Below are 27730 nucleotides of genomic sequence, written 5' to 3'. Positions count from 1 at the left end.
CACATTCTCTCCAACTGTAAGTTTCAGAGTCATGTTTTTAAAGGACATGCTTTGACTGAGTCATCACAGATTTCCACCTTAAGTTTTCTTTTCCTCCTCTTGAACTGAATCAGTTTCACTTTCCATTTCCATTTCCTTTCACTGAGGCAATCGCTCAGAAACAGGGAGAAAACATCAGCTGATGTGCCCCCCCCGCGGCCCCCACACCCCTTATATAGCTCCTTCAGCACTGACTTGAGGCAGACTCCGAAAATTTCAGAACGAATCAGCTGGGAGCCCGGCTTGTCAGAATGGAAGATGAGCAGATGGCAGACATGAGGTCAGTGACACAGGAATGCGTCAGATCTTGGATGCAGATTGTAAACTGAGCTTCTGGGTGCATGCAGGGTCCTGTGTGGTCTGGTTGCTCATGGATGAAGCGTGCGCTTTCTCTGTGTTTTTTTTTTTTTCCAGTGGACACACTCAGGCTCCTGGAGCTTCTAGAACTGCTCCCCTAGCTGGGAGCCCGGATGACAGAAAGGCTTGGCAGGAGTGTAGACCCACTTGGGCACAGTTTGCAGATTCAGAGTTAGACCTCGGGGGAATTACTCGTTATGGGCTTTTTGGTGGTGGTTTTCTTTGAAAGGACTAAGAGGTTAAAACCTTCTTGCCTTTTTAAAAGGAAGCATTTCTTTTCAACAGATATTATTATAGGTGGAATTGGTAGTGCAAACGCAACTCCTGCTGAGAGGAGTTTTGTTCTGAAACGTTTGATCAGTCCCAGGTGGGAAGTTGAAGAAACAATTATTACAGATGGGCATTTTTCCAGAAATCTTTTATGAAAACAAAACAAGAAGCTTAGGGTTTGTTTTTATTTCTGTGATCAGAGCTGGGGAGCAGCAAGCAATCTCCCTTCAAAACATAATGACCTAATCTCTTTTTTAATACTGATGTAATATCTAGTGATGGAAAGCAGGTCAGTGGTTGCCTGGGATGGTGGAGGGGGGGTGGCGCTGGCCAGGAGGGCACACTGGGGAATCTTTGGGGTTGAGATCGAGTCTATAAGGAGATAATGGTGGTGGTTGCTTGGGTATATACATTGGTTAAAATTCATCAAACTGTACACTTAAAATTTTATTGTATGTAAAGTATAATCTTAGCAAACTTGGTTTTTTAAAATGCATGTAGACATGCTTAAGATCTGCCATCAGATAGAGCTGAGAGAAGAAGAAGCTGTTCCCATCAAACACCCATGGGGAGGGAGGATCCCAGTGACCACTCAGGGAGTGAGGAAAGAAAGCCCCCCGCCAAATGCTCTGAGGGGGCTGGTATTTGGGGATGGGCTGGGTAAGAGGAAGTCACTGCCAAGTGCCTCGGGTTATGCTTTCCTAACTATGTGTCTCCATGAGCGGGGCTGACCAGAAAACATGGCCCTGCCCAGCGCCGTGTTAGCGGGTTTGCCGAAGAGGCTTTACATCGGCCTGTGCTTGGGTGTGTCCAGAGCCCCTGACCTGAGGAAGTCTGGGGGGTAGGGGCTCTCTGGACTCTGCTGGACTGATGCCCACATCAAGCTGCCCTGTCCCCAGAGGCTGTAGGGACAGGGGCAGGTTGGGCTGCTCCTTGACAACAGGGCTTAAAATTGCCAAAGGGGAAGAGCACCTCGGGGAAAGCCCTAGCACCTGCCGGCCGGCTGATGGACACCCTCCTCTGCCCCACGAAAAATTCACTTAGAACTATGACACTAATATGCCAGCGATCGTGGCGGTAACAGTTTCTATGTGGTCAGCAGTCGGTAGCCCTACTCTGTTCAAAGTCCTTTCCACGTTCAGATCATCTTCCCAATAGCCCGAGGAAGGAAGAACTGTGATTTTTTTTATTAGCTTCATTTTCGAGATGAGCGAAATGAGGCTCCGAGGGCAAATTACTTGCCTAAGGGAGTTAAGTGTCAGAGCAGGTCATTAGTGCTGAGCATCTTGTAACTGTGTATAAAGGCCAAGAGTGTGGAGTGTCTTAATTCTTTTAATTATGCTCCCATTAGAGAGAAGGGGCAGGGACTAAAAGGACTAGGCTCTCAGTGGCCCTATTTGGAGAATGAGGATGGCTGTCTTTGAGGGAAACTCGCACCTTAGAGTGCACAGAGCCACACCTTAGAAGAAGGAAAAGGGTATCTCCCCAGGGCATAGTTCCCTATAACTTGGATGGAAGGAAAAAGTAAATTCATTCAGGGACATTTTGAATGAAAGGAAATGAGGCTTAGTGACAGGATTTTAGGAAATATTCCAGAGCAGGTCAAAGAGAGAACAGAAATCCAGGTGTCTTGTGGTCATGTTCCTTTATTCTAGATTGTCTGACTCACCGGTTGATACACTACATTATCTCTGACAAGTACATGGGAAACTGCTTTTCAAAATCCCTCTGGAACAGTGCTTCTCAAAATGTGGTACAGGGAGGGGTTCCTGCAGGTACAGAATTCCCAGGAGGCTTGTACAAATGCAGATTCCTGAGCCCAGGCCCACACCCAGATTTCAACAGACGCTCTGGGACTAGGGCCTATATCCACAATGCGTTTTTCCAAATCCCCAAACAGCTTGTGTGGAACCCTGTTCCCAGCAGATGGTGACTTCAGCTCTGACACATTCAGTTTCAGCTTCTCCTTGGAGCGGATCTAGATAGCATGACATCAGGCTCATTGTCCTTTCCTGTTTGATAAAAGCACAGACCTCAGGGCTAGCTTCCCCGGGTGGAAGCCTCTTCAGCATCCACTTCCGATCCACGAGCAGAAAATAAAATCAGCCTGGACCCCAGCTTTTCAGAATTGAGAGAAATAGCCATCCTGAGGTAAATCTGCCCTACTTTTCTGACAGAAAGTTGAGAATGTCCCACAAATCTTGTTCTTGCATGCAGCTTCCCGAATGATGCCGACTCAGTGCTTGCCTATCTTAACAGTTCACGCATTTTTATTTCTGTGGCCCAGTTCTGACTTACAGACCCTGAGGGAAGTGCTCCCAGGGGACCTGGCAGGTGGGAAGGAGCAGGAGTTGTTGAGAGAGCCCGGAGGGAGATCCTTCGGGCAAAATCCTGTCAAAAGGGCCGGGAGGGGGCGGGGTGCAGCATAGTTACAGGAGGTCCTGGCCCTTGTTTTGTTTCTTAGGTGAAAAGACTGAGTCAGCGAGTTTTGTTGTGGTTGTTGTGGTTATTTCAAAAGTGTGCTTACTTCTCTGCAAAGGTGCCGATGACTAAGTCAGCATTGCACAACCCCAGTTCATAATGAGGCTGCCCTTCCCCGGAAATCTGCTCTTTCAGAACTGAGAAACTATGTCGGAGGGGAGGAAGAAATACCAGTCCAAAATGTGCCCCTTTGGCTTGTGGGTTATTTTGAGCTAAAGGCAATCGAGACCCAGCAGGCTCCAGAAAAACCTTTACCTCTCCCTTCACTGCCTGACAGAATTTCGATAGGGGGCCTGCCCAGAGATAACTTTTTATCTGAAAGACTTGCATGCACAGCAGGGCAAAGGCTGATTACCAGCCCTCTGTACTCGTCTTCCTGGGAATGACTGACTCCCCACTGCCTTGAAATCCCAGGCCCCCGTCCGCTCCTCAGCTGAGGATGGTACATGAGACTCTGCTGCCTGCCTGCCTTTGGGTCTTAGACTTGTATGGGGCTCCTGCACACATGAAATTGAATCTTTTCTCCCCTGCTCATCTGTCTTATGTCAATTTAATTACTAGACTAGCCGAAGAACCTAGAACAGTAGAAAAAAAATTCTTCTGAGCTGACGGCGTGTACCTGAGGCCTCCTCTTACTGACCTGACCCCATCCACAGGCCTCCCCTGCTGACGATGAACAGGGAGAAAGTGTTGCAGTATCTCAAACAGTAGCAGATGGCGGGTATCCCAACTGAGCTGGGTGCTCTGTTAGAATGCACACTAGCAGGTCCTGCATTCTGAAATCCAGATTGAGTAGATCAGAAACAAAGCCTAGAAAAAAAAATACGTATTTAAAGAGGACCACAGGTACTTCGTCTACCCCATGGTATGTACGTAAGTGTGAGGGCAAGACACCCAGAGTGGGTGGGGAGTGGGTGGCCTGGGAAGGACGCTGATACAAAGCAAGGCTTGCCCATTGAAGGGGTGTTTGAGAATGAGAAACTGGTGATTGGAAATCTCGGCCAAAGGGGGAAATCTTCCTGGAGCCTTACTACTCGCAGTGTGGTCTGAGTCTGACATCCCCCGGCAGGTTGATACAAAGGCAGTATCCCACCCCTACGGAATCCAGATCTGCATCTGCACAAGGCCCTCAGGTGATCTGGTCCCTGTGCACATCAGAGTGGGATCAGCACTGCTCTGGAGAGTTCCTGGGCTCACTTTCTAAAGTGATGGGCTCCCTGAGTGGTGCCTGTTCTGACCAACTAATTGGGCATGAGGTCTGCCTGTCCCTGCACACATCCCATGCGACAAGCTGCCTCAGAAATTCCTGTTCTTATCATTATGAGGTTAAGGGCCTCTTTCTGAACATTTCAAGATTCTACTCTAGTGATGGCTTTGACTAGGCCTTGGGAGGAGAAGTAGCATCGACGCTGGGGTCCGTGGGTCCTGCCAACAGACTGTCACCATCCAGGAAGGTGGGGAAGAGAAGCAAGAAGGAGTGTCAGTGGGTTAAATATGGGTATGTCCTAAGGACTAGCACTGCCGGTTTTATCTGCTTTGCTCAGCAAAGCCTCATGGCTGCAGCTGGAGGCCCTGAGAAGTCTCTTCCTGGGCCAGAGGGACTCCCACCTCCCCAGGGTTTCTCGTAGATTTAGAATCTCCAGGTAGGAAGGGCATCCAACACCCCATGTTTTACTTCAACTTAGACATTCTCTTTATTAAGTTTCTGCCGCAGTCATCCTACCCGATTGCTTTTTTTCCCTTTCAATATCTGAATTCAATTATTGCTCAGTAACTTCATAAACTTCACACATATACATATAAAGAGCATTTTTTTAAAAGATTTTATTTATTTATTTATTAGAGAGAGAGCGAGAGAGAAACAGCGTGAGAGGGGAGAGGGTCAGAGGGAGAAGCAGGCTCCCCGCTGAGCCGGGAGCCCGATGTGGGACTCGATCCCAGGACCCTGGGATCATGACCTGAGCCAAAGGCAGTCGCTTAACCAACTGAGCCACCCAGGCACCCTATAAAGAGCATTTAGAGAAACTTTCAAAAACACATGTGAGCTAAATTAGTAAGTGAGGAAGCCTTGGCAAATGCGTATTGGTTTTTTTTTGTTTTTTTTTTTTTAAAGATTTTATTTTTATTTATTTGACAGAGAGAGACGCAGCGAGAGAGGGAACACAAGCAGGGCGAGTGGGAGAGGGAGAAGCAGGCTTCCCGCTGAGCAGGGAGCCCGATGCGGGGCTCGATCCCAGGACCCTGGGATCATGACCTGAGCCGAAGGCAGACGCTTAACGACTGAGCCACCCAGGTGCCCCTGCGTATTGGTTTTTAAAAAGGCAATAAGTAGGGGCGCCTGGGTGGCTCAGTTGGTTGAGCGCCTGACTCTGGGTTTTGGCTCAGGTCACGATCCCAGGGTCGTGGAATCGAGCTCCGCGTCAGGCTCTGCGCTCAGCGGGAAGTCGGCTTGGGATTCTCTCTCTCCCTCTCCCTCTGCTCCTCCCCACACATGCTCTCTCTTTCTCTAAAATAAATAAATAAATCTAAAAAAAAGACAAGACAAGATGCCTGATACGACTTCAGTCTTCTTAAATTTTAAGATTTGCTTTGTGGCCTAACACATGATCTATCTTAGAGAATGTCCCACGTGCACTTTCAGAGGACGGTGTATTTTGCTGCTGTTGGATGGAATGTTCTGTAAACGTCTAAGTTCATCTGATCTAAAGTGTTAAATCCGATGTTTCTTTATTCATTTCTGCCTGGATGATCTATCCACTGTGGAAAAGGGGTATAGAAGTCCCTTCCTACTACTGTCTTGCTGTCCATCCCCCTTCCAGTCTATTAATATTTGCTTTATAGATTTCAGTGCTCATGTGTTGGGTGCATAAACATTTATTAGATATCCTATCCTATTCTTGGATTGACTGCTTTGTCATTACATAATGACTTTCTTTCCCCTCTTTGACTTGAAGTCTGTTTTGTCCAATATACGTAGAGCCACTGCTGCTCTCTTTGGTTTGCATGGAGTATCTGTGCCTGCCCTCACTTTCGGTCTGTGTGTGTCCTGAAAGCTGAAGGCAGCATGTGTTCTTTACATCTGTTCAGCCCTTCTATTTCTTTCGATTGGAGAATTTAGTTCCTTTATATGTGAAGCAATTTTGGATAGTTACAGACTTACTATGGCCACTTTGTTCCTTGTTTTCTGCCTGTTTTATAAACCTTTTGCTTCCTTCCTATTCCCTTGCTCTATTCCTCTGTGATTTAATGCTTCCCTATAGTAGAGGTATGCTTGTATTCTTTTCTCTTTAACTTTTTGTGTATTTAGGACAGGTTTTTCTTTGTGGCTACCATGAGGCTTAAATAAAACAACTTATAACAGATTATTTTAAGTATATAACTTAAGTTTGAAAGCATACCTTTTTACTCCTCCACTTAAGTAGTTGGCTATCTTCCTGAATAAACTGCCTTTTGTTACCATAAATGTCCTAGCATGGTCAGCTCTAGCATTGGTGAAGCTGTGGTATGGATGAAATATCCCAAAGCGTTCCATCCTCAGGGCTCTCTCACGGGTTCAGGAACATAGAGTGAGCTTTTCTGCTTGCCCTACACTTCATGAGCCATTGACATCTCCCGGAGCTTATATATGACAGGGTTGGAAGATGTTTTATCTTGGAGAGAGAATCTTTATCAATAAGTGCTTAAAATATAGTCTGCTGGGGCGCCTGGGTGGCTCAGATGTTTAAGCATCTGCTTTCAGCTCAGGTCATGATCCCAGGGTCCTGGGATCGAGCCCTGCATCGGGCTCCCTGCTCAGCGGGAAGCCTGCTTCTCCCTCTCCCACTCCCCCTGCTTGTGTTCCCTCTCTCACTGTGTCTCTCTCTGTCAAATAAATAAATAAAATCTTAAAAAAAAAAAAAAAAAGAACTGGCTCACATGATTATGGAAGCCGAGGATCATAATCGTGGCCTGCTGTCCACAAGCTACAGACCCAGGAGAGAGCCAACAGTGTAATTCTAGTCAGAGGCCAAAGGCCCGAGACCTGGACGGATAATGCCATAGGGCTCCCGTCCAAGTCTGAAGGCCTGAGAACCAGGAATGCCGGCGGTATAAGCTCCAGTCTAAGGAGAGGAGAAGACCAATGTCCAGCTCACACAGCCAGACAGACGGAATTCACACTTCCTCTGCCTTTGGGTTCTACTCAGGCCCTCAGCAGACGCGGTGAGGCCCATCCACACGGGGGAGGGCGGTCTGCTTTCACTCAGTCCACTGAGTCAGCTGCTAATCTCTCCTGGGGACACCGTCACACCCCCCCCAGAACTAATGTTTAACTAGACATCGGGGGTCCCACAGCCTGGCAAGCCGACACACAAAACGAACCTGTAACTGCGTCCCAGGTGCAATGCTTAGCAGTCGTGCCATCAGAGTGACCGGGTTTATTTTCTCCACAGTGAGGTCAACAAGGATTCTCTGGAGAAAACCCTTCCACAGCTGAAATGCCATTTCACCTGGAACTTACTTAAGAAAGACAGTGTCTCAGGTGATCTAGAAGATACAGTGTGTCACCAGATTGAATTCTTAAACACGGAGTCCAAAGCTACAATGTACAATTTCTTGGCCTACGTAAAACACCTGAATGGCCACAGCGAGGCGGCGCTGGAGCGCCTGCGCCAGGCGGAGGAGCTGATCCAGCGGGAGCACCCGGATCAAGCGGAAACCCGAAGTCTGGTCACCTGGGGTAACTACGCCTGGGTCTACTATCACCTGGGCAGACATGCAGATGCTCAGATGTACGTTGACAAGGTGAGACGAACCTGCGAGAAGTTTTCAAACCTATACAGTATCGAGTGTCCCGAGCTTGACTGCGAAGAAGGGTGGACACGGCTGAAGTGTGGGGCAAAGCACAATGAAAGGGCCAAGGTGTGTTTTGAGAAAGCTCTGGAGGAGAAGCCCAACAACCCAGAATTCTCTTCTGGGCTGGCCATCGCGACATACTGTCTGGATAATAAACCACAGAAGCCACTCTCCATGGATGCCCTGAAGCAGGCCCTTGAGCTGAATCCCAACAATCAATACGTCAAAGTGCTCTTGGCCCTGAAATTGCAGACGATGAATGAAGAAGCTGACGGGGAGCAGTTGGTTCTGGAAGCCCTGGAGAACACGCCTTGCCAACCAGATGTCCTTCGCAATGCAGCCACATTTTATCAAAAAAAAGGTGATCTAGACAAAGCTATTGAACTGTTTCTAAGGGCATCAAAATCCATCCCAAACAATGGTTACCTCTATCACCAGATTGCGTGCTGCTATAGGGCCAAAATCAAACAAATTCAGGATACGGGAGAATCTGAAGCTAGTAGGAATGGAGAGAAGACTGGAGAACTAAAGCAGTGTGCTGTTGACTATGTGATTAAAGCTATTGAGAAGGGAGTAGATCCGCTGTATGCATATTCTGATGAGCTCCTGGAAACAGAAGACTATTATCAGATAGCTTGCAGTAAGGAGCTCCCTGGCACTCAGAGGCAACAACCCCACCAGCACTATCGCGACTTTCAGGGGCGTCACGGGAAGTCTAAAGACACTGCTACCCAATGTAATTTGGAGGGTTTGCCCACAAGCACAAAAGCAACGGAGGAAGGAAAGACGGAATACCCACCACAGAACACCGCTGGAAATCAGCTTCCACAAAATGCACCAAATTCTTGGTATCTCCAAGGATTAATCCACAAGCTGAATGGAGAGCTGCTGCAGGCAGCCGAATGTTACGAGAAGGAGCTGGGCTACCTCCTAAGGAACAGCCCCACAGGCATAGGCAGCCTTCTCCTGCCACTGGCTGAGCTTGAAGAAGGCGGTGAGGCAGGGGGCCGGGGCCCGCACAACCCCACTCCCAGAGTTCCCGGAACCCTGAGCTGAAACGCAGAGGAGGGATGGGAGCACAGTCAGGGAACCCGCGACACCCCGGGACTGCTTTAGGGTACATTTTTGTAGAGTTGCTTCCTCGTATCTGTCTCCCCTTTCCATCCCAGCCGCGCACACCCCTCTAGCGTGTGGGCCTTACAACAAAATTACCCGTGGACACAGGGCTTCAGGCCTGCGTGACGCTGACTCATTCTTAGTTTGCCCTCCATTCATCAGATCTCCCCCATCTCTGTCCTTCTTACTGAGACTCTTAGCTGGCCACCGCCTGCCAACAGCTCTCCCGGACTCTGCCCCTTTGCTATCTAGCCTTCTGGAGCCCCTGAAAGACCACCTTTGAACTAACCCTGGAATATTCCTTATGTCTTCCTCTTGGCTTCAGCCATGTGTTTATATATATTCTCGATTGCAACACTCCAGTAAATATGTGTTCTGGATAGTAATGCTACAATAAATTTTAAAATTGCGACTCAGGATTGAAGAAAGTGTGTGGTTTGCATGTGTGACTAAGGGTAATACTCATTCCCCAAGTTTCTCTTCGGGACACTGTCTAGGAACAGTGGGTAATGATACAGCCGTACTGTACCATTCTCAATGTGCCCATGGTAGCTCCAAGGTGGAGCCGGCCTGCCCTTGACTTCTGTTCCAGGCCAGGGCCTCGGCTGAGCCCAGGGCCCAGTCAGCAGCTGCTGCTACCGAGCAGAGTGGCTGTGCACCCAGAAATACCTGGGCAGTGGCCTCCCTGACCGTGTGTAGGGGGCACCAGTACAAGGCTGGCTGGAGACAAAGATCCTCACCCTCCTGAGCGAATGAAAATATTCAAGTATTCACCTCCCCGCTGGGGAAACCCACAGTGCCGTCCACCATGCAGCAACTATCCACCTCTCCTCACCCCACTCCAAGGCCTGCATTCATATGCTCTCCTAGTGGTATCATCTGATTGTCTGTGTACAGAGGAAGACTGTTATATGCCAGTTCCCAGACAAGACAGAGGGCCTGGCATTCCCAACTCCTTTGTGAGTAGAGGGTCAGAAACTTGACTCTTTCCTCATGCAGAAGGGGAATTCTGGGAAGGTGCTTCATAAGCTACATTGGCTATAAAAGCAGCAGACTGGGCGCCTGGGTGGCTCAGTTGGTTAAGCGACTGCCTTCAGCTCAGGTCATGATCCTGGAGTCCCGGGATCGAGTCCCACATCGGGCTCCCTGCTCGGCAGGGAGTCTGCTTCTCCCTCTGACCCTCCTCCCTCTCATGCTCTCTGTCTCTCATTCTCTCTCTCGCAAATAAATAAAATCTTAAAAAAAAAAAAAAAAAAAAAAAAAAGCAGCAGACTTCGGTGATGGTGCCCCCCAGCCCTGAATTATCTGCTGGCTCCAGCAAGGCTGGGGGAGCAGCCAAGTGCCCAGCAGTCAATTGCTGACTCCTGGCCAGCCTTGGCCTACAGCAGCACCGTCTCTTGTGTCCAGTTCCAGGGGAGTTGCTGGGTCCATGGAATATGAATATATGAAACCAACATTGAGAGCGTGGAAGAGCATGGGGTTGGGGGCAAGGTGGGGACTGGCTACAGCGACAGTGGGGGGGGTGCCATGTAGGTGAGGAACGGCCTACCATATGCAAACACACATGCTCAAGGACACAGATTTTAAATAGTAGAGTGGTGATCAGGGAGATTGGAGGTTTCCCCAACAGGGGTACCTGGTCCCATCCCCAGGAATTATACATAGATGACTCCTAGAAGGATCCTGGACACCACCCAGGCTGTCCCTCCATGCTCAGAGTCCCATCCACCTTCCAGACGGCATTGAGGATCCCAGAATTGCTGTTGACTGGTCCTGACCTACACACGTATGCTGTGATTTATTTTGCTGCCCAGACAATTTTATTGAAAAGATGCCTCTGCATCTACAATCTACCATTGTCTGAGGGAATACCCTCAATCTGCACTTCCTGGTGTGTGACCCTGACCTCGCACAACTCTGCCTCCGGAGACCCAGAGGGGAGTAACATAAATTGCTGGTTTTCACAGACATCCACTCCTCCTTATTCCCTGGGGCCATATCCAACCTTACCCAACTAGTAACCTGGTGGGGACTTAGAGCTCCGAGACCGATGCCATTTTACCACCTAGGCTGTGGGGCAGGCTCGGCTGGTGGTCACACAGCATGTCCCAGCAGATTCCAGGGCTGTCCACAAAACAGATGACTGGAGGAGCGGGGGAGTGGGGGGGATCAGTCTCCCCAGGGGAAACCATGGACTCCTCCCCTCAAGCTTACCAGCTCCAGAGAAGCAGGGACTCTAACTCCTCTGCTCACAACTGTATGCCCATCCCCATAGTGCCTGGAATGAATGAGGCTCTCAAAAACTTTTGAGGAATATAGGAACACACTGTCTCCCCTGAGAATTTGACACTGCCATTATCACCAGCTCAGAGTCACATCTTCCAAGACAGCTTCTCTGAATCCTAGGAGAGGGTGCTGGGAAGATGAAACAGTAAGTGCCCAAGCTACAAAACAGTAACAATAAAACAATAGCAGGTTTATGTGCTGGCCTCTGAACTAGGATCTGTGCTAAGCGCATTGCTAGCATCTAAAAACCAGTGTGGAAGGTACGAGGCTCAGAAAGTTTTGCTAACTTGTCCGAGGCCACACAGCTAGGGAAGGGTATGACTGGCACTCAAGCCCATAACCGTATGAAACCAAACCACCCTGCTCCCATGCATTTCTGTGCATTCTGATGTGCTATGTCCTGATTTTGCTGGCACAAGCCAAGAGGTTTCAGGCTGTACTGCAAGGGCGGCTCAGAGCCCCGATTTGTGGATTTCTACTAGAATCTTTTCCTGTCATTTTCTCCACTGAATCCAAACTCCCCTCCCTCACATTGACTCCTGTGTGTGATTCCTGAGCATTCTGGCTTTCCATCTTACTCCTCCTTCCCACTGTGTTTTGCGATCTAGTGTCAGGTTTTTAAATGCATCCTGATACAGCAAATTCACAGGACCATGAGAGTGGTAATGCTCCTCAAGCTACATGCAAAGAAATTTAGAATTATGTCTGTGCAGGGCTGAAACAGCCCCTCCAGAACCACCAGCAGCTGACACGGGGAGCTCCATTTTGTAAAAGTCAGGCCCGGACAGCAAAGATCTCTTAAACTCTCAGTGTATACTAGACTCGGACTGTAAGATTTTCCTCTGCAGTTCATTTTCGATTCATTCTCATAGGAAACTGGGAAGGGTGGAGAGAGCCACACTCAGCAAGTCTTGGCCTGTCTTCTCTCTCCTTTGCTCTACTGGATGGAGTTACCATTCCCTAATAGGCTGCTACATTGTGTTTTCCAATGAGAATCCCAGGAAGTTGGCATCGGGGGTCCCTAAGACACCCACCTGGGTCTGGTGATTCACTAGAAGGACTCACAGGATTCAACGTACCATCCTGCTCAAGCATTAGACTTATTACAACAACAGCAAACTCAGCACAGGGAAAGAGTGCATGGGATGAAGGCGAGAGAAACCTAGGCACAAATTCCCCAGAGTTCTGTCCCAGTAGAATCCTACAGGATATGCTTAATTCCTCCAGCATCAAATGTGACCACACATCTGAAGCTAGTTGGAGCCCCAGTGCTCAAGGATTTTATTGGGGACTCGTCACACGGGCATCCCCTGCTTAGCACATATCAAAATTCCAGACTCCCAGGAGGAAAGCAGGTGTCAGCATTAACCACATGGTTTGCACAAACATCGTGGGCACGGTAAACCAAACTAATCGGTTAGGGAATGGGGGGAACATTCCCAAAATCCCAGTTCCCAGATGCCAGCCAAGGGCAAATCTTGCAAGCAGGCCTTTCTAAGGATCGTAGTCTAAGGCCTGATATGTTAACCCTTTCCTGCAGTTCATCCCGTTGGTGTTCGCATGCCACAGGTACCTACCCCTTTATCCTTCCTTTTCCCAAACTGTGCTTTCACTGTGTTTTGGTGGGTGAGGGTCCTTCAAGCACAGAGTGAGGGACCCACGACCCCCCTGAGGTTCGCCAATATGCTAAAAGGACTCGCATACTCAGCATGCCGGCAGAACCGCCGCTAAGTTTTATGATAGTGTAAGGGAGGAAAACAAATCTTTTTCACCTACACTCCCAGGTTGTCCAGCAGGGGCCCTGCCAATTAGGCTGACAAAAGAAAGATTGGCAAGAGAAAAACAGCTGTTTGTTAACTGGGACATCCACCCATACACATGGGGGAGCTCAGGGATGCGTCACTTAAAGGGATGAATGGAAGTAGAGCTTATATAGTGCAGGGGAGCAAAAATCTTTCTCCCTCTAACCTCCTACATTCAGTGGCTGGGCCCATGAATCCAACTGATCAGAGCCAGGTGAACAAGAGAAAAAATAGTTTAAATTACCTACGTACATGCAGGAGTTCATAAGGAAGACGTGGCTTCCAGAGGTGCAAGATGATTGAGGCTTATAGACCCTCATGCAGGGTTGGTAAGTCACTGGCAGACCTAATCCCCATCAGCTGGTACTCAAACCTGGCAGAATGAATTTGCTGACATCATAATGTCAATGGATTTTCCTTTTCTTCCTTTTTTTCTTTTTTAAGGTTTTGTTTATTTATTTGAGAGAGAGAGAGCACATAAGCCTGGGGCAGGGGGCAGAGAGACAAGCTGACTCCCGGCTGAGCGCGGAGCCAGACGCAACACGGGGGCCCTGAGACCTGAGCAAAATCAGACGCTTACCCTACTGAGCCACCCAGGCACCCCTCGTTGAATTTTTCTAAGGCTTCATGGTCTAGTGCGGGGTCTCCCATCTCCATGAACACGTGGAGCCCAGAGAGGCCAGAGCTCATTGAACTGGGATGCTGCAGCGGCAGCACCAAGCACCTGACAATCTGGAATGATGTTGACCATGTTGAACTTTACCTGAGCCCTGTGCTACTGGACAAATGCTACAGCCAAAAACTCTGCCCGCGCCCCCAACTCTGGTGTCTGAGAATGTGAAGAGTTAAGCTAAGCTACTCCAGGGGATTGCAGCCTCAGTATCCATTTTGTTTTGCCAAGCAGCCTGAGGGGCGTCTTGAACTAACATTAGCGTTCATGGGCAAGTGCACACCCTTGATAATGGCCTGCAGAATTATGAGCAAACGTAGGTTCCTGATAAGATTTCCCCAGCAGCCTGCCTGAGCAGCAATCTCCCCCGCCTCCGAGGGCCTTCCCCTTCTGTCCCCCTCCCCTTAGATAAGCCCCTGTGGAGCTTACCAAAACCCCACTCTTTTTGGTTTGAAGGGACCAATCCAGCCCTTGGCCCAGAGCCCCAAAGCATTTCACTCATGGCCCACGATAAAGGCCTCCCGCCATGACTCTCTCTCTCTGCCTGTGTTCGGCCTTGACCTCCCCATCATGTGGCTTCGGGACCTGTGAGGGATAAACTTGTCCAGTTCAACTTCTCTTGTGGTTTTTCATTAAACCATGAAGAAACACCCTTTCCCGTATTACTTAGATAAAATTCGCCATGGGCCCCATGTTTCCCTCTGACGAGGCCAGACCCAGACCCTCCAAATTCCCGTTCTGTGTCTCATAAATGATCCGCTGAATTATTTGTCCCCATGATCAGTCAGAACAAAATGCCTGTAAATTTAACTTGGCCAAATCTCTCTCTTTCCCCACGAGAGCCTGAAATTTGACTCCCCCCTGAAGTTTAACAAGTATTGGAAGGCCAAACAATCCCTTTCCAAGCTTGGCTGACAACAAGGAAAGATTTCCTGATCTCGCCACCCTCTCCCCTCCCCTCCAACATCTTGTTTCCAGCCTTGTTTATACCTCTACATAAAGGAAAAGCCCTCTTCTAACTAATCTTTCAGACATTTGCAGATCTTAAGACCAGAACTGTCTCCCTATTGCCATAATCACTTTCCCTTAATCCAAGTCTTTTTTCTCCCCCACTTTATAAACTCAATTTTTAGAGCACTTTTAGATATATGGGAAAATGCACGGGAAGTACAGAGTTCTAATATACCTCCCTCCTCCACACCCTCACCCCTCCTCCAGATTCCCCTATTATGAACATGCATTCGTGTGTATATTAGCTCCAACTAAACGAACCAATATTGATACATTACTCCTAACTAGAGTCCATGGTTTACAATAGGGTTCTTTGTATCGAACACAACATTGTGTATCTCCCATTACTTTATCATCATAAGAGTTTCATCGCCCTAAAAATGCCCTGTGCCCCCACTATACCACTTCTCCTAAAGCCCTGGCAAGCACTGATCTCTTTACCCTTCCTATAATCCAGCTTTTTCCAGGATGTCACAAAGTTGGATTCATACAGATGTATAGCCTTTTTAGGATGCTTCTTTCACATAGCAGTGTGCATTTAACGTTCTTTCACGTCTTCTTCGTAGCTTGATAGTGCATCCATTTTAACTGCTGAACAGTATTCCGTTGTGCGAATGTACCACAGTTGGTCTACCCCCTCACCTGTTGAGTCTTGATCACTTCCAATTTTGGCACCAGCAGTGGTGCCTGATCAGCCAGTTCACTGAGAGGAGATGGGTATAATCCAGCCCTGCACCTCTGCTTCTGTGAGTCCAATCCCCAGGTGGTATTTTGCCTGTCCTAGGAACAGTGAGCGGCTAGATCTGACCTAAAGACCCTCGAACAACTGATGACCTTTGGTGAGGGCCAGTGCCAAGACACCTGAAACAAACGCATGCCTGGCTGGACACTAAGGATGTTAACCACATATTGGGGCACCTGTCATACAAAATGTTTCATTTCCAGAACATCAATCTGGTGGTCAGCTGGCACTTTCACGGTCACATATTCCTCGTATCTGCTTCTGCAGGTTTTCTATGACTTGAGATACAAGTGCTGGTTTGGCGGTCCCAGGCTAGAGCCTCTGGAAGCCTTAGAGTGGGCAGCCAGCATCCTGCACCTTTGCATAGCCTCAAAACACCCCCCCTCCAGAGCCAGGTGTGGTCACAGCACACATTCTTGGAAGTCTTCTCTGCGTAGGGAGTCAGGGGACTATGCTTCTGCAAAACAGTTCAGTTGAAAGAGTAAGAGTTAACCCAAGAAGGTTTTTCAGGAAGAAAGAACCCTTCCTCTGTGATTACAAAGCAACCAACGTCGACTGCTCTTGTTACAATTAAATGCTTATGAATTTGTCTCTCCACCTAGATGGCAAGTCACCCGAGAAGAGGAAACAGGTCATATCCAAGTCCCAAGATATTTCAGACAAGTCTAAAACTGTTAGCCTCCTAGATCCTGATAACCTATCTCATAGATATTATAAGAGCATGCTACGCAAGACCTTGAGCCTAGTTCGTTTGTAAATGTGCCTGAAAATGTACATTGACGATGCCAAGCGAATGAATAACTGACAAGTAAAAATAAAGACACAAAAATCCAATCATAACTACAACACGAGGGAGTCAGCCGGAAATCTAATTTATGGTAGCTCAAACACAGCCATTAAAACCCCTCACATGGTATGAAAATTAGTGTACCTTTCAGAAAAGAGTAGTTCATGGTGCCTGAATATTTTCTCTTGTGGATGTGATGGCATGTATTTGCCAAAGTGAGTAATCTCCAAGGTTTGACCTCCAGGCTTTGACCTCCAGAGGTCAAAGGTGTGTAGAGGTCAAAGCACTTTGACCTACATTGCTTTAGCATATTGTGTGAATTATTAAGGTGCACATGGAGACACCAAGGCACGGGGGAATGAAGTTACTGACTCGGAGCCTCATAGAAAGACAGGTAGGTACTGGCAGTGAGCTCCTGACCACTCTTCCATAGCGCTCCCGCCTGAAAAGGACCTAGGGATTATCTAAGAAAGTACTTCTCAAACTTTAACGTACCAACAAATCACATGGACATTAGGAGGACTCTAATATAGGAGGTCTGTGGAGGGGCCTGAGACGCTGGACTTCCTAAGCTTTAGTTGATGCTGATGCTGCTGGTCCACAGACCACACTGAGAAGCCAAAGTCTAGCTCGGTGGTTTTTAGTGACAATTATTGAACAACACAATTACCTTGGAGTTCCTTCCTTCCTTCCTCCCTTAATTAATGAATGAATCATCAATCAGTGATAATTCTGATGCCTGGGCCTCCCTCTCAGAGATTCTGATTCGTTGGACTAGAGATCAGCTCAGGTGTCAGAACTCGTTTTTATTTTTCAAAGATTCCCAGGGAACTTTCCATTTTGCAGCCAGGGTTGCAAACCACTGTCCAAGGCTAACCCTTTTATTTAACTGATGAAGCAACTGGTAAAGTTTATTTATATATTTTTAAAAGATTTTATTTATTTTTTTTTGAGAGAGAGAGAGAGAGCAAGAGCAAGAGAGAGAGAGAGAGACAGCACAAGCAGAGTGAAGGGCAGAGGGAGAAGCAGACTCCCCACTGAGCAGGGAGCCCGTGCGGGGCTCAATTCCAGGACCCCGGGATCATGACCTGAGCTGAAGGCAGACGCTTAACCGACTGAGCCACCCAGGCGCCCCTATTATTGCTCTTTTTAATTTGTGAATATACATCAGCGCACGCACACACACATAGACACACTCACACGCTTTATTGGTTGTTTCTTCTCTCCCTGATGCTGCTCTGTCCCGTGTAGCTCGTGGGTCTGTTTTTCCCAAGGAGACAGAGGGCAAGATTCTGCAAACCTGATCAGCTGAGCCAGAGCCCCACAGAAGCAGGAGTACTGCCAGAATCATAGCAATCACGGGACACATGAACACTTCCTCTGTCTTTCTGACATGTTGTCACTAGATGTCAATAGGTGAAGGGGACTAAGGGGCACAGACTTCCAGTTATACAATAGATAAGTCAAGGGATGTGAAGTACAGCATAGGAAATAGAGTCAATAATATTTTAACAGCTCTGAATGGTGACAAGTGGACACGAGACTAATCATGGGTGATTATTTCAAAATATATATAAATGTCAAATGACTATGGTTTACACCTGAAACTAATACAATATTGCATGTCAGCTATACTTCAGTAAAAAATGTTTATGCATAATAATTTTATGCACAAAAATTCCAGAGCCACCCAGCTGTCAGTACAAACAGCCCTTCTAAACTTCATGTCAGTACCAGCTTACACTTCCACGCCTTTCTTTCAGATTTGGATTAGGGCTGGCGACTTACAGAAAGTAAAACTCAACTGGCCTGCTAGAAACCTCCCTTCTGATACAGAAGTAGAAGGAAAGAGCTGAAATGGAGAGATCCCCCTTCCAAAAATCTCTTCTCCCCCCCACAGGTCAGCCCTTTCCAGGGAAAGGCTGGATGCCTACTGCCCCCGAGGCTTTGCCAGGCTCTGTGTGTGGGCGCGTCCGGGGCTCCCTGACTTGGGCCTTAAGGTCAGAAGACCCAGAATGCTCTGGCCTGAAGCTCACAGCACAGCACCCTGTCTCAGTAACTGCACAATCAGAAACATGGCAGCATTCTCCAAATGCTGTGGAGTTATGGCTCCGTACGCTCCAGATGGGAAAGGGCTCTAGCTGGAGGCCAGTGTAGACTGCCCACTGCCCAGATGGAGTGACTTGGGACACATCATGAAAGCAACGCCCCTAATTGCTGAATGCTCTTCAGTGAGACACGCTTGCCATGTGTATTGAATTTCGTCTCACCACAACCTGTGAGGAAAGATCTAGTACTCTCCTGATTTTATAGGTAAGGAATTAGAGCTTAGGAAGGTGACCAACTAGCCCATGATCACATGGCCAACAGTGGCCAAGTCCAGCACTGAACCCAGGCACTGTGATTCCAGATAGACTTCACCACTGAGCACCACTGGTCTGTGTGCACAAAAGCAAATGAAGGCAAAATGTCTTACTAGTTCTCATTGTGCCCAAGCCGGGGAGGAATGAAGGGGATCTCAGAGGGGAAAAAAATGTCCCATTGGCCCCATATCTAGAATAAAAATTATTCCATGGTGGAGCTTTAACCTCTCGCATTCAGAGCACATAGCCCTAAAGTAGGGGAGACGGTATATGTCTGGAGAATTTCCCGCCATCAAGTGATTCTGTCAAGTGACAGGTCTCGGACATGCTTTCGAATGCCCCCGGATTTCTCCCTCCACGTAAAACAATGTTTGGCTGAAAGCCAGTCTTCCCTTTAAGTGAACTTCTGCTCCCACAGTGGGCCATCTTGGTCTTGGTTCCCTTCCTTCTGCCCCCCCTGGGTACTCCACTCTCCATTTCCATGCTCCCATTTTGCTTAGAATTTTACTGCTACTTCTATCATTAGAGTATACTTTGGGAGTGGGATTGGGATTCTCTATCTGTGGGCAGTCTTGAGATGTGTTGAGTTGGGGAAGAACACGTGGATCTAAGCCATCTCCTGTGCTTATAAGATGTTAAGAGGGCCAGTACATTGTTCTGGGAACAATGTAACGGGCCGATGTGGTCTACTGCAAATTGCCTAAGTCCCTCCTTGGATGAGAGATAGAAAGATGTCTTTAACTCATCCAGAGAGAGATCTTGTACTACATTCCTTCTCAAGCACACACTTTTCCTAAAAAATTCTTTATATTGGAATGCATAAAATAGATACATTTCCTGTTTGATATTCCTTTTCTGGTTAATCCTTCTTGTCTATATAACCTTCAACGTAAGAAATGTCAGGACACCCCTCTGTGTGCTGAAGCAATTATGTAGAAGTTGCCTGAAGAGAAAGAAGAAAGAGCCCCAGACATCTGGGAGCCAGCCCGACACTCTAGGCTAGGCCCTGGTGTTGCTAAACAGCAACCCACAGCAAGAACCTGTGTCCTCCCATAGCACCTTCACATTACATCAACACCAGATGAGACCACCCTGACACCATGACAGATTACGACAAAAACAAGGCCACTCCATAAACATGTCTGAATGCAGACAAAAACATGAATGCCGTCCAGTGGGGTCCAAAAAAAGGCCAAACACAAGGGGAAGCTGTCTCCACTTTTCTTCTGACAGCATTAGGGATGTACCGCAGTGTTGAGAGGGCACAGAGGGAGAGAAGGGTTTTGTAGTGTTGAGGGTAGGGCTAAAACGATTTTGACATTAGCAGAATTAATATCTCTCAAGCTGCCTTCTAGAGAACACATAACCTACCTGGTGGTGCCATGAAGTGATGAGCATTTCCTCAGGGTTTTTATGTCAATGACCACAGAAGCCAGAGAGGCAACAGATACTGGGAAGACAAGCACTGCGGGGTAGAATTTGACTATTCAAAGTGCTGGCTTCATTTCCATTAGACTGAACACTCCTAAAATTACAAATAATTGTTGTCTATTTTTTCAGTGACAAATCAAATGGGAATCCCCTTGAAGAGAGCCTGGTTCAACTGAGATGTCACTTTACGTGGGAGTTGCTAGTTGAGGACACCGAACTGCCTGATTTGGAAAACAGGATCTTGGATGAGATTGATTTCCTAGACACCAGATACAACGTGGGGATCCACAACCTGCTGGCCTATGTGAAGCACCTGGCGGGCCAGAACCAGGAAGCCCTGCGGAGCCTGCAGGAGGCTGAAGGCTTAATCCCGCAGGAACGTGCCGCCCAATCAGATGCGAGACGTCTGGTCACGTGGGGCAACTACGCCTGGCTGTATTACCACATGGGCAGACCCGAAGAAGCCCAGGCTTACCTGGACAAGGTGGAGAACACCTGCAAGGAGTTCGAGGCTCCCTCCCGCTACAGGATGGAGTGTCCCCAGATGGACTGTGAGGAGGGATGGGCCTTGCTGAAATGTGGAGGAAAGAGCTATGAACGGGCCAAGGCCTGCTTTGAGAAGGCTCTGGCAGTGGACCCGGAAAACCCTGAATTTAGCACTGGCTATGCGATCGCCACCTACCGCCTGGACGTCTTTAACAAAGCAACACAGGTTAGTGAGGCATTCTGTCTGCAGTCCCTGAAAGAGGCCATCAGGCTAAATCCAGAAGATGCATATATTAAGGCTCTCCTTGCCCTGAAGCTTCAGGACGTAGGCGAAGAAGCTGAAGGAGAAAAGTACATTGAAGAAGCACTGACCAGCACGTCCTCGCAGACCTACGTCTTCCGATACGCGGCCAAGTTTTACCGAAGAAAAGGCTCTCTGGACAAAGCTCTTTGGTTCTTAAACAGGGCCCTGCGGGCCACCCCCTCCTCTGCCTTCCTGCACCACCAGATAGGGCTTTGCTACAGGGCACAAATGATCAAAATAAAGAGAGGTGCCAACTGGCACCCTAGAGGAGAGGTTAGAGAAAATGTCCACAGATTGGTTCACTTGGCTATATCTGAAATTCAAAAGGCTTTGATGATAAGGCCCACATTTGAGTTGGCTTATGTTGAATTGGCTGACCTGTATGCAGAAATAGGCCAATACACAAAGGCTGAGGACACTTTTCAGAAAGTGCTGTGCATGAAGATCATCAACGATCATCTACAGCAACTGATTCATTACCACTATGGCCATTTCCAAGACCTTCACAAGATATCTGTAGATAAAGCAATCACCCATTATTTAAAAGGTCTCAAAATCAAAACAGCCTCCTGCACCAGGGAAAAGATTCTCACTGCCTTAGAGAAGCTGGCTAAAAGACAGGTTCATCGGAATGTCCGTATGGTGGAAAGTTTGAGCATCCTTGGGTTCATCCACAAATTGAAAGGGGAAGTGAGTGAAGCCTTGGAGTGTTATGAGGAGGCTCTCAGGCTGGCTGCTGACTTCAACACCATGATTTGAACTAGAGGTCACCATTACCTGTTTAATGTGTTCATAGCTAAATATAACAAACATCTTTGCTGATCACCACTTTCAGAAACATAGAACATGCTTAAATACAAAACAGTTGACAGAACACAGACTCAGCTGCCTGCTGACCCCCCTCTTTCTTTCCTCGCTGACCCCCTCCACCCTTCTTTCCCCTTCTGTCCATGCACCTATGAAAGGAGCATCCATTCTTCTATAACACATCCCTGTGCTCATTGGCCAAGGCTGATGAATGCTGTTTGGGCACCTGTTACCTGCTAGACCAACAAGAGTCCTTTTCCCTCTGGCTTTGCATTTGGAATGAGCAGCTTCCATCCTCAGTCTATCTGGTCTCCTGGACAGAGGAGTCTTAAACAGGGAAGATTTCAGCCCCTCCTGGGCCCACACGCCAGTGTAGCTGCGTGCACACACCCGTGTATCTGCAGGCACATGCCCACAGGACGCTCACACATTGGTCCAAAGACACTCCTGCTGCTTGGTTCACACACTCAAGGCACGAATTCCTGGAGACGGTGATCCTGAACCAAGGGCACAGGCTGTTCATATACACATGCCTCACACATCTCTCTCCACACACGCTGATTCTTGAGCTCACACACGCGCATTCCTGCATATTTGTGCACATATGCATTCTGTATTTGGAAAATACCTGACACCGACTACCCACTCAGAAGTTAAAAAGCATAGGAAACAGAAAACAAAAACAGAAAGGATTTCTTTTTCATGTGGCCAGGGGCACTGACCTACCAGATCTGAAGGCAAAGCAAATGAGCAAAGATGAGAAAGAAAAAAGGAGAAGGGACTTCAGGGGGTCACTACCATGTTCCAGCCCCAGGGCCCATTTCCCAGGGCCCTCCTGCAGCCAAGACCTGCCGCTCAGTGAGCCAAATCTCTAACCTCATAAGAAACTCAAACTCTCCCGTATACATTTGTCCAGCCACTGGCAATCACAAGGGATCTATGTGTTCCAGACAGGTGGCTGGACATGTACTCACATCTAAGAAAAATTAAAGTGTATTGGGGAAAGATAAATAAGGGAAAAGCCTATTTAAGAGTTGCCAGCTAAACGTGACAAATACATTAATGCAGTTTGTAAGTGCTTGCTGTGTGGTGCATGATACAGCCTTCTCCTGTTTCTAACTAAAATATTTTCTCCCAAAACATTCAGTAAAATTAACTTGATAAGCTAACAAAGTCTTTGAGTGCATTTTATGGGTGAAATTTTTAAAAAGATGTATGTTCTATGTTAGGGTGGAAGTCGAAAAACACAGAAGCAATGTCTAGGGCAATAGAAGGTCAGAGAGGTTGAAACCTTGGGAATACAAACACCACCAAGAATCTTTTAAAATATTGGGTAGGGATTTACTTCTACAGGCCATGGAATTGTAAGATTGGTTTTTCCCTGAGAACTGGAACTGACTGGTGTGGAGGCTGGTCATTCAGGGGACATCCGGGGAACATAAAACACGTAATTAGCACCCTTTTCAACTTTGTTGCTACTAAACAAAGAACTGATTTATTATATTTAACCTGCAAAAAACTACTAGAGCAGGAATACTGTCTTTTTCTTGTAAACAAGATGGGACTAAAGTCATCACAGTATGCACGCTGATGTGTGGGTTTTTTTTTAATATTTTATTTATTAGAGAGAGAGAGAGAGCACAAGCAGGGGGAGTGGCAGGCAGAGGGAGAAGCAGGCTCCCCACTGAGCAGGGAGCCTGATGGCGGGGCTCGATCCCAGGACCCTGGGATCATGACCTGAGCCAAAGGCAGACGCTTAACCATCTGAGCCACCCAGGCGTCCCATGCTGACGTGTTTTATCAGCTAACGGTACCGATTGCTTTCTTACACCACAACAAAAACGAAGATAAATTAATGGATCGAGGCCTGATGGATGAATAGATATGGAATCAAGCAAATACAGTAAAATGTCACTGTAGAATCTAGGTGGTGAGTATACTAGTGTTCATTGTAAAATTCTCTCACCTTTTCTCTGTCTGATGATGCTCAAAACAAAATGGTTAGGATAGAAAGGTCAAAAAAAGCCATATCTAAAAGGGAAACCAAAATTAGGCAAGGGAAACAAAATATATATGGGCTAGAGGATAAAAGCGCATGGAGAGAAAATATTCCAAGTGATTGGTTTGAAGTGCCAGGTGTTTCTTTTCCCCACACATGAAACTTTGCAAACACACAACATATAACACAGTCTTCGGCACCGCGGGACAGAGTTACACCCCTGGCTCTCAGCCCTCGAGCTTGTGGCGCGAGTCGGGAGAAGAGGATAGCTTCTCTCTCCTGCTCTCATTGAGGACCAAGGGGACCCTCGAACAAACTCCACCCCTTTCCCCTCTCAAGCCAAGGAGAAGCCGCCTTGGTCACCTGTGTAGTGCTAACCATGATGGTAAGCGGAGAAAGGAGAGGCCTGTCCCAACTATTACAGGGTAAGGGGTAAAGGTAAAGAAGGGGTACAGTTTGGATTAGGCCACAAGAGGGAGCAGGTGACACCATCCAGAAGCATGTGCAGCTTTGGGGGGCAGTGGGGTACGCAGTGATTTGGCCTCTGAGCTACCTTGTCCCTGGCTGAGCAGGAAGAGTAGGGTAAATGGAAGGGGCGCAATTTGGCAGTGATGACGTCCCCCAGTTTGGGCTTGAGGGAAGCATCACCCACGAGGAAGCCACCCACAGCAGGCTGGCTTGCCAGCTCCCTGCAGGTCGCTCCAGTCCCAGAACCTTCAACATAAACAGGATGCTCTGAGCCCCTGCATCAACCATGTGAGACTTAAGCCATCCCTGGAGCGTTTCGTGTACTTCCTGTTGCAGTCTGGCCAGTACCAATGGCCCACGTGGGCTCATAGCCAGGACAACCTTGTTCCAGTCCTTTGCATTATCTGTGGTGGCCTTGTTTTGCTCAAAAGTGCCTACTCAGTGATGCCAGCTTCCTTCTCACTCAGCTTCTCCCCAGTGCAGGCGATTACTTACAGTCCCTTTGCAAGGGTGTGGGCCCCTTTCTGCCCTATTTGCTCATCTGACTCCCCAGAGACAGGCCTTTTTTCTGAGTGCCCCAGGATGGCCAGGGCTGATCACCCAGGGAAGGCCCCATTCGTCACTGGGCAGCAGTTCTCCCAGCCAGATCTTAGGATTCTGCCAGGCCAAGTCCACGTGGCAGTGGGGGCCACACAAACTACCTAGGTGTCTGCCGCAGCTTGGCAGTGTTCAGAGCGGTGATGCATTCCCCCAGACTCTTCTTACAGTGCTCCCCACCATGAAGAACTTCCTGAGGGCACCATGGCGCTGGAACCAACACACTGAAGGCCAGTATCACACCCCCCCTCAGTGATTTTTCAGTACGCTGTAATTTGACTCTATATTTTTAGAGGGATATATCTTATGGACAAAAAGAAAAGCAAAAAAAAAAAATCTTAAACTCTACTCAGCAATCATTTTGAAGGTTGTTTTGTTGATTTTCTTACTCTGAGGCTGTTGTAGCACATTGTGGAATAGATTGTATGAATATCAGCATCACTTAGGCATTCAGTTCAGGAGAAAAGATACACAATTAGGTTAAGTAAAAATCTTATAAACTTGAATTTGTAAGATGAACTCATGATCTGTTTTATCTTTAAAATATACACACAATTCCACAGTGTCACTTTCCTGGTTTTGAGCCGGTACTACAGTTATATAGGAATTAGCCATTGGGGGGTGGGGGTTTCGGGGGGAATGGAGCGACAGGCATACAAGGCTCTTCCTACAACTTCCTGTGAGCCTATAAATATTTCAAAATAAACCTGAAATGTCAAAAAGGCAATGATAAAATTCAGTTAGTACTTGAATATGTTGCAATAGGCCAAACTGGGGGTCAAGGTGGACTGAGAGGATGCGTGAAGAGCCGAAGATGTGAAATCCATCAGACCATTCACAACAAAGGATTTCTGTGTCTTTGAGTTCTTCTCCACGGATGTAATTGCAAGTACTTGGGAATAATCCCAAAAGCCAAGAACATGCTTTTCATATAGTGGTCCACACACCCAAAATTCCATTCCTCTTCCATGCCATCCTGTGGATCAGGAGGAGACTGTGGGGTTAACTGTCCGTGGTGCAGGCGGGGAAATAAGGCACAGAGTAATGAAGACACTGAATCTGGGCCACACAGAACAGGAAGTAGGTCCAGGGATGGAGTCTCAGATCCCTCAGAGAATCTCAGTTATACAGTAGATTACAGGCATCATCTAGGCCCTGCTTCTTGCCCAGGTGTACATCAAAATCACCTGAGGATTTCTGTTTAACACAGAGACAGGAGTGGGGGCCCATTCCAAGACATGTACTCAGTTGGCCTGGGATGGGGCCTAGTTAACATTATTCTTTTTTTTTTTTTAAGACTTTTATTTTTACGAGAGTGAAAGAGAGAGAGCATGAGCAGGGGGAGGGGCAGAGGGAGAAGCAGGCTCCCCGCTGAGCAGGGAGCCCGATGCGGGACTCGATCCCAGGACACTGGGATCACGACCTGAGCTGAAGGCAGACGCTTAACCCACTGAGCCACCCAGGAGCCTTCGTTAGCATTATTCTTAAAACCTCCCTAGATGCTTCTAGTGTGCAGTGAGGGTTGAGATCCAATCATCTATTCCAAATCACTTGTTTACCAGCTGAGGAGTCTGAGGCTCATGGAGGTGAAGCGACTCATCCCAGCTGGTCAGTCACTCAGGGAGCTGGTCTGAGACCACTGGTAATGGACTCATTGCCTAGTGGTGAAATTTCGTTTTCTGAAAGTTTTGTTTTCTCCAGCTCTCGTTTTCTTTCTCAACTGTAAACACGCACACACACACACACACACACACACACACACACACGGGCGTGTATGTGTGTGTCCTTTGTTGGCTATTTGCTTTCTGATCTCTCTAATGTCACCCATGGACAAGATTCTGAATATCTGTTCACTCTGAGCCAAAGCCCCTTAGAACTGGGACCGCTGCCAAATTCACAACAAACATTCTGTCTGCGTCTCTGCATGCTATCCAGTGCATTTGGAAAATTACAAACCCAATCACTTTTCTCCATAAGAATTCCAAAGATACTTGTTTCCCAAAACAGGAGAGCTTTTCTAATTCATGTATTTTGGCATTTGCTTACCGCCTGAGCATTTGTCAGAACACATGGATAAACCTATCTCAGGTACTGAGAAGTTTTTATTTGTGCAGAACTTTCTGGCTAGTTCAGGTCGCCTCCGAGGAAGCTTATATAACCAGTGAGGCCTGAGATGGGTGGTGAGCTGGGCACTCTTATGTCAAACCACCACACCTTGCTCTTAGCTCCTGTCCAAGTGATCAGGGATTAAGAGGCTCTCTTGGTATTTGGCTCATTTCCTTCATTCCTGAACCGGTGGCTTGTTTATCTCTGTCAGGTTGAAACCAAAAGTAACCACGAGAATCTTGATCACTTTAGTAAGAGTAGGTTTTTATATATTACAGTAGATTCCTTCTATAGTTAGGAGGCTAACTGAAAATGGGGCTACTTTCCTTAATCCTTCCTTTCTTACACAGTCATCCAGAATCCAGCCACCAACCTCCATCACAGGCAACAGTGGGCTGAAGCTCTCCTGTAGGGTGTGAGGCAGATCTGGGTCCACACACTGACCAGTCACTGAGTTTTCAGACCACTAGAAACACCCCTCAATATGGTGGCAGGTCCACAGTCATTGGTAATCCGGTTTCATTCAACTCTATACTCACCTGGAAACCCCACAAGACACTGCACACAGTCCTTGCCCCTTGACTCTTGATGGTGAAGCTGTGGACGAAAGGCACCATCAGAACATTCCATCTCTTACCTCAGTTCTCTGTTCTCTCATCTCAACCACTTGCTGTTCTTCTCTCTCAATAAGCTTCTTCTGTTTTTATTTTCAGGCCACATGAGAAAACATGGCTGACAATGGGACTCAAATGCCTATGTGACAGGTCCGACATGC

The 27730-nt window shown here is 47.6% G+C and overlaps 2 protein-coding genes and 1 pseudogene across 2 annotated transcripts; 2 read left to right on the top strand and 1 right to left on the bottom strand.

The window, feature by feature from the left end:
- The first annotated feature begins 197 nt into the window (after nt 1-197).
- LOC118527515 (protein IFIT1 homolog B-like) lies at nt 198-22958 on the top strand. Its single transcript, XM_036079372.2, has 2 exons — nt 198-319; nt 20318-22958. Exons 1-2 carry the CDS (start codon nt 291-293, stop codon nt 21735-21737), a joined length of 1449 nt encoding a protein of 482 aa, XP_035935265.2. The 5' UTR covers nt 198-290; the 3' UTR covers nt 21738-22958.
- Nucleotides 201-9508, top strand: IFIT3 (interferon induced protein with tetratricopeptide repeats 3). Its single transcript, XM_036079369.2, has 2 exons — nt 201-319; nt 7578-9508. The coding sequence occupies exons 1-2, from the start codon at nt 291-293 to the stop codon at nt 9034-9036; spliced, it is 1488 nt and encodes a 495-aa protein (XP_035935262.1). The 5' UTR covers nt 201-290; the 3' UTR covers nt 9037-9508.
- A 1244-nt stretch (nt 22959-24202) lies between the features above and the next one.
- Nucleotides 24203-27585, bottom strand: LOC118527493 (triosephosphate isomerase-like; annotated as a pseudogene).
- Nucleotides 27586-27730: the final 145 nt, after the last annotated feature.

The sequence above is a fragment of the Halichoerus grypus genome, chromosome 7 (assembly GCF_964656455.1).
Source record: "Halichoerus grypus chromosome 7, mHalGry1.hap1.1, whole genome shotgun sequence".
Lineage (NCBI taxonomy): Eukaryota > Metazoa > Chordata > Mammalia > Carnivora > Phocidae > Halichoerus > Halichoerus grypus.
Note: the sequence above shows the minus strand (reverse complement) of the source record. Positions and strands in the feature narration are given on the sequence as shown.